The sequence below is a fragment of the Austrofundulus limnaeus genome, unplaced genomic scaffold (genome assembly GCF_001266775.1).
Source record: "Austrofundulus limnaeus strain Quisiro unplaced genomic scaffold, Austrofundulus_limnaeus-1.0 Scaffold2, whole genome shotgun sequence".
In the NCBI taxonomy this organism is placed as follows: Eukaryota; Metazoa; Chordata; class Actinopteri; order Cyprinodontiformes; family Rivulidae; genus Austrofundulus; species Austrofundulus limnaeus.
In genome coordinates this window covers 1,056,446-1,063,635 of record NW_013952404.1, presented here as the reverse complement: position 1 = coordinate 1,063,635, position 7,190 = coordinate 1,056,446, and the positions used below count along the sequence as shown (strand labels likewise).

The window sequence follows — 7,190 nt, the reverse complement described above, 5'->3', positions numbered from 1 at the left end:
TAGTTCTCACTCAGTGAAGCTTTTTTTAGATTAAAAATACCTTTGAGGAAATGTATTTTCAGATGCCAAGTAAATTGCATCATGGCAACCCCCCTCCTGCAGGCTCTCGGGTGAAAGTGAAAGTGAAACTTAACTGTCTGCTGAGCTCTCTATATTAGTTCTCACTCAGTAAAGCTTTTTTCAGATTAAAAATACCTTTGAGGAAATGTATTTTCAGATGCCAAATAAATTGCATCATGGCAACCCCCCCCCACCCCCGCCAGCGCAACACCTCCGCATCGAAATGGGCGAGACAGAAGCGAAGGTGGTTCTTAAAGAGACAGAGGCCAATTTCAAGGCGTTTAGAAGAGGAAGTGATGAGAAGATAAATTTATTTTCACTTTAAACATAAAAACAGTGTCTTAACAACAACTAAAGGTGACATAGATACTTTATTATGGTATAGTATTTAAATATATGCCTGAGAAAAACGTAATATTGGCCCTTTAAATTCAGTTGAAAGAGTAGAAAAACATACATTTAAAAATGTGTTTTATTCAGAAGAAATGCTAAATTCTTTGATCAAATCTTATATTTTGATTTTGCTTCACCTGTTCTATAATTTTAAATTCACAGCAGAAGAATAATTTATCCGTACACATCCCACATCCTTTTGTATAATTTTTTTGCAGTGTCAYAGTTTGGGTTGCACAGAACACTGTTTTTCAGTCTATAAATTCCCTTTTGAACATGACTCCATTTGTGATAAAAATCCAAGCGTGTCGAGGTCAAACATCTCCTCGGATTGCTGAGTTTAGGATGAAAACTGTTTCCATTTTGCTGAAAGCTGGGGACACGATCAACATGATACCCACGAGGGAACAAAACTGTAGTTCTCCAATTATTTGGCTTTCACAGCAGGTTTCTTCTCTTCCCCTCAGAGAAACAATCACTCTTTGTGCTTGGTTGTTGCAACGCAGCAGAAATTAAATCACACACCAATTCTTTAGGCTGTTTGAAAACACAGAGAAGAAGAAAAAAAACTTGGAAAAATATGTAGAGGATCACCGGTTTTACAACAAAAGATTAGAAATTATTTGAGCTGTTTAAAACAATGTTCCTCAAAAGAAGACAGCTTTTTTACATTCTGTTCTGCAAGTTGGTACAGTTTGTTGAACAAGTGAATCAAGGCACTTAAAAAAAGATCAAAGATGTTCCAAACATTCAAACAATTAATGGCAGTTTTTTGACTCCGAACTTGTGAAACCAGCAATCTGTTCTGGGGTCTGCTTATGGGCGTTTCACTTGTAATTATTGAAATGCAGAAAGCAAAATAACGCCTGTAAAATTGACTGGAGAACATGGATTCCGGCTCAATTCACATCTATTGTTACTTGTTTTTATGTAATATTTTACACAGGAGTAGCCCTGTCTAATGTTCTAAAGGGAAGAAGTATAAGTACTGGATTCATTCAGCCTGTAAAAACTCAGAGTATAAAGAATAATATTATTATACACAGTCAGCAATCACATATAAATATAAAATTGATGTACTTGGTGTAATAACTTTTACATAATCCATATAATTGTATTCATATTTCTCATGAGAAGGCTTGGATTATTTAGATTTAACATTTGTCTCTGTGATGCCATTTCCGTGCTGTAAAGTTTGGCTTAAGAGGCTGAATATTTAATTTTGTGTTTGAAACATCAGGGAATATACATATAGGTCATAATCCTTAGCAAACAGTGAGATTACAATGTTTTTCGTTTGTATTCAGTTTGCATTTTTCCTTACTTTATGGAGCTGAGGAKGGATAATTGATCAAGATACGCCCTCTAGTGGAAAAACGGCTTTACTGCAAGAGAAATTTATTGGGAATTTCTTGAAACAGAGTGCTCAAACTTTTCCATATATTTGTGAATAAAGGAAAACATTGTTGACATTTACTKTTTTGGGTAATTATCAAATTGTGTTATTTAACTGTAAATAACTTCYTGTGTTCAAATCTATAATGTGGACCAAAACAATCAAACATACCCCACAAAAATACAGTATAAAGCAACAACTGTGTATTTATTTCAGAACAAAAGTTTGGATCAAAMGTTAAAAAAAATCACATATGTTGGATTTATTTTTTGTTCAGTTTCTAACAAACATGTTTTTCTATACATTCTGTTACATATTTGGCCCCAAATCTTTATTTTTTATTTTCACTTTTTATATACTTACAGTTTCTTTTTAGTTAGAAGTTTTTTAAAGTCTAACCTGATTGAAATAAAGGTAAGCTTGATCAGACTTRATGCATGAGCACAAACACAACCAGTAATTTCACTTCAAATCATCTTAATGAAAACACACAAACATGGACCTCTGTAGATTTGTTACCACGCCATAGTGGATGGAATTAGCGCCTCTTCTCTTCCCAGTGGAACAAACACAATCAAGGTAAATCCTCAGTAAGGCCTGCTAATCTGTAATCCCACTGGCCCAGTGTTGGTCCCCTTTAGTCCCTGTGCAAGGCCTGTCCAACAACACAKAGGTCCGGGTGTGATGCAGATCGTGCTGTCACTCTTAGTTCTGATTGGCTGCCCCATAAGTCATCTCCCCTGATTGGTTCATTGTCCAGCCTGTTAAAATGAATGGAGAATAATTAGTTTYCTAATAAAGGAAGTGTGCCAGCTGGGTATGCAGTTATATGATTTAGGAAGTTTAATAAATTATAGAATTTAGCCTGTAAAATTGGAACTAATCTTGTAGTTCCACATAGTGTGGGTGAATAGTAACTTTTATCTAAAGAGATACCTTTTTTGTTTGATTGGAAATTACAAAGAAATACTATTTGAATTAAATCAACATAATTTATTATGCATACAGTATATTAAATTAGCCTTAGAGGACTTTTTATTGCCAATTGCCTAAGCTTTAACTTTTCTCCTATATTACATAAGTAGTTTGATTAACTGAATCAACCTTGATTTTCCCATTCTGATAACCATCCATCCATCCATCCATCCATCCATCCATCCATCCATCTATACATGTTGGGTTGAGAATGTAACAAAGTGTTAAAGCCTTACCCTTTTGAATATATTGCTGGCTCACTCCCACAAGTTTCAGCCACAGAAATGCCTTGAGATTGTTGTGTCATATTCAGACTTGGTCTTCGGTCTGACTGGCTCCGTCGGACAAAGGGTCGAGATCCATGATCAGACACAGGGACCCTCCCCCGACTCCCCCATAATCTTGAGAGAATGGAAACTCTGGTAGAAGTCCATGCTTGAGGTGGTTGGGGACCCGAACAGGGCTGGGCCTCAAACAAAGATGGGGAGATGGGGCAAAAAACGGAGCGAGCATTACTGAACGTTCGAGCACTGGATGAGTCTTCGTTGCTGTTCTCGCTTGACCGTCTTTGTATTTTTGGSGATGCTGGTGGAGATGGGGCTTTGAAAGGGTAAGGTGAGCCTGAGTTTGAGTTTAAAACATTCTGCTTTAAAACAGGTGGGCTGGGAAGTCTCCGCTGAAGACCTGGTGATGTAGGGAGTGTCCTGTTAACAGTGGGAGTTACAGTTGTGGGTGGCATGGACTGGTTTTTTAAATAATGGGGACTGGGAAGCCGTCGATGTAAGCTGTTTGAGGTGGATGGTGTTGATGGAAGGATCCGACCTCTGGAGATTGATGATGTGGCAGGTGGTTGGCTGGTGGCTACTGAAGCAGGAGGCACTGTCGATGCTGGAGTGTTAGATTCAGGCACTGTTGATTCTCCTTGAATTTTAGATGTTGCTATACATTTTGTTGATGATCTCTCTGGGTTTGGGTCTGAAGATTGTCGTAGGTTTATAATCTTTTTGGCCTGCTGGTATAAAGAATTTGCTGCCATTCCTGGATGTGACTGAACATCTGATTGGTTGACCTTTGACAAAGCAGATGCCTCTTGTTGATCCAACCTAGGTGTAGAAACAACCTTTGAAGATTGTGGCAGTCCTCCTTTGCTTGGTAGCACTGTGACAGACTGAACTGAAGCCCTCAGTCGGTTTGATAAGACAGCTCTTTTTAGCATAGGTGACTTTCTTACTTTTGTAGCGCCATCTCCTGCTGCAGTTAATTCACTCTGGGCACTTTCAAAAGAATTGTCCATTAGTACTTCCAGTGGAGGTGGAGGAAGACTGTCCAGATCTAAGTAATCCATTTTCTCTGYCGTTGTGGACTCAGGCCTACAGCTTGTTATACCAGCACTGAGCACAGCCTCTACATTTCCTAAACCAGGCAGAACTGGAACTCCACATCTTCGTACACCTTTCAGAGCCCCAAGAGCTTTAGGACCTTCTCTTTCCTCTATTCCTTGACTGAAAGTGTCAATCAGTTTTTTGACAGAATTTCTGCCTCTCTGAAGGCCAGAAGATGGTCGTGGTGATGAAGGAGGACTAGGTGGTGGGGTGGCTTTTATAGGACCTTTGGATGTTTTTTTCTCCTCTTGTTTATCCTCCTCCATATTGTTTGTTGGCTCAACTTTCTTATTATCTTTAAGTGGCCTGGTATTACTGTCCTTACCTTGGGAGGGATGTTTGCGATTTYTTGCTGGAGGATGTGCTGGTGATTTATTTTGAGCAGGTTTACTTGGAGCAATTCTTGCATTTTCTACCACTTTGCTTTTACTCATCCTCTGTAGCCTCTGGTTTAAGTCCTTCTGTGTCCTTTCCAGTTCAAGCAGTGTAGGATCTTCACCTCTACTTCGGAGTGATTCTGCTGAACGGGAACGTTGCCCTCTTGTCGCTGGATTCTTTTTCCCTCCCGGCCTCTGTACAGCTGCTGATGTTTGAGGCCTTTTTGGAGATTGCAGCTCCTCGTCTGTCCACTCACGTCTAATGGTTTTGGGGCTTCCTAATACTTTGGCGTTGGCACTGGTGTTCTGTTTTGGTACAAACTGTATTTTACCACTTATAGCATTTTTCATTTTGAGAGTCATTTCTACATTTTGTGGATTTTCTATGCGTTTTGTGGGTAGGCGGTGAGGAGGTTTTTCACTGCTGACAGGTGAAGAATTAGATCGCATTCTAAATGCTATTTGCACATCCCCTACYTTTCTATCTACCACGTCCTCATCATTGTTGTCATCTTCCCCATCGTCCAAGGAGACTGATCCTAATATTGAGTCTCTTTGGTCATTGGGCATTATAGTACATGTAGAATCAAGTGAGTTTAGTGAAGTGAGGGATACACTTGAACTTATTTGAGTCTGATACTTTTGCCTTGATGCTCTATTTGTGTTCCTGGAGGTACGCTCCCTGTGACTGACTGTACTTCTGATGGTCCCAGCAGATTCACAGCTCCCTCGTCTATGACGTTTTTCAGATCCATTTAAGGATTCATTCTCAGCTCCAATACCGCTGTCCTCACTAAACAGAGCAGAATCTTCTGGGCCAGGCTTCTGCAGAGAGGCCATTTCAATACGGGTTAAGAGTTGCATTAATCGAACCTCAGCTGCATGTTTGACTTTCAGTTTATCTTCTAAAAGTTCGGACACTGAGGCAAAATACTCCACTGCTTCCTCCAAAGCTGAGTCTCCAATGCCACCAACTGTGCGGCTCACATTTCTCATTCTCTGTGTGGTGTACTGTAGCAGCTGCTGCAGCAAATCTGGTGGAGGTTCTGCATTAACTGAGCCAAACTTTCCAGGTGGAGAAGATGAGAGATTTTTCATTTGGCTTGGCCAAGCAAGATGTTCTCCGTGTTCTTTTAAAACTTTTTCTCCCTCCTCTGCCATCTCTCCCAGTCCCTCAATAATTTCCTCGTAGCGTAAAGCCATGAAGGCCACCATTGTCTGCACAGAGACCTGAGTCTGGGTAACTTGCTCCAAAAGTCCAAGTAGAGAGTCATATTTGTTTATGCTCGGGTTTAAAAAGGCATAGGCAGCTTGATGAGCTTTCACCAAAGGTTCTGGAAAGTCCACTTTTTGATCTGTAAACACATTGCTTTTATCCATGTCTTTCCTTTTAGGAGTTTTTGCARCCTTGGCATTTTTCTTTGTCTTTTTCCAAGGTTTTTTATCTGATAAATCCTGCTTGTCAATGATTTTCTCTTTTCTTAGTGATACTGTTTTGTTGTCTATTACCTGATTTTCTAGTTTGTTGATGTTCACTGCTTCTGTGTTCACCTGTTTAGCGGCAGGCCTCTTTTTTTGTGGGGTCATTTGTGCCTCCGTCTGAAATGCCTGGATGGGCGGAGCTCCTTTTCTCTCCTTTATATCTTCATTTAAAGATTCAGGTGATGTATAATCCTTTCCATCCTTGAGATGTGAGTCCATTTCTTGAGGCGCAAAGGGTAGCATCCTCCCCTTCCTTGTGGTTTCCAAGGTGCCAAAATTGTTACCTTTTGATGGTGAGCAGCCCATGTTTGCTTCTTTATGTTTTCTCAAAGAAAACAGTGATGGAAACACCGCCAAGGTTCTTAGCCACCCGCTGTGTCAGTCATTTTCAGATGGCTGAGGTTGTCGAGCCTAATAGAACTCCTTTCAGCTAGAAGACTTCTGAAACAAAATATGAATAAATCCATTACAAAAATTGCTTCCGTCTATCAGTATTGTGCAAAATAAATCCGCAAATTAATGATCATGTTGGTGAAAATTTCCTTGCAGCATGCTCTAAAATGCATCCCTGTGCACCTTACAAAGACAAGAAGCTGAGAGGATTAGTGGGGCTTTCAGTGAACTCTTCTGCCTTAGCATATGTCATGTGAAGCAAATAAAACTCACCTACTTGTAAGAACATAAGCTCATTTAGGTAATAAGGGCTGGCCTAAGTTGGCTTTTTATAGTCAGATAAACAATATCTTACTATTTAGTTCTTGTAAAGCTGAAAGAGAGAAAAAAAATAGCACAGTGGAACAGATATTAAATAATCTTATTTTTTCTGATTTGATTTAGAGAACAGGAAAATTCTGTTCTACTCTGTCAAGTATGTTTTAATAAAGTCTAAACTATATTTGTCTTTAATTGAAATAAATTGTTTTAATAACATGATGTGACATTGTATCAGTTTTGATCCTTCTTCATACAATCAGCTTAGGTTCAATAAATTACTTATTTTAGCTCATAATTTAAATTAAATATTACATATTTTAGCTCATGTATGTATGTATGTATGTATGTATGTATGTATGTATGTATGTATGTATGTATGTATGTATGTATGTGTGTGTGTATGTTTTAATA

The 7,190-nt window shown here is 39.0% G+C and overlaps 1 protein-coding gene across 1 annotated transcript; it reads right to left on the bottom strand.

Annotated features, from left to right (window-relative positions):
- Positions 1–2,086: 2,086 nt before the first annotated feature.
- pcare1 (photoreceptor cilium actin regulator 1) lies at positions 2,087–6,659 on the bottom strand. Its single transcript, XM_014009929.1, has 2 exons — positions 3,061–6,659; positions 2,087–2,610 (listed from the first exon to the last, which is right to left on the bottom strand). Exons 1-2 carry the CDS (start codon positions 6,369–6,371, stop codon positions 2,487–2,489), a joined length of 3,435 nt encoding a protein of 1,144 aa, XP_013865383.1. The 5' UTR covers positions 6,372–6,659; the 3' UTR covers positions 2,087–2,486.
- Between the last annotated feature and the right edge of the window lie 531 nt (positions 6,660–7,190).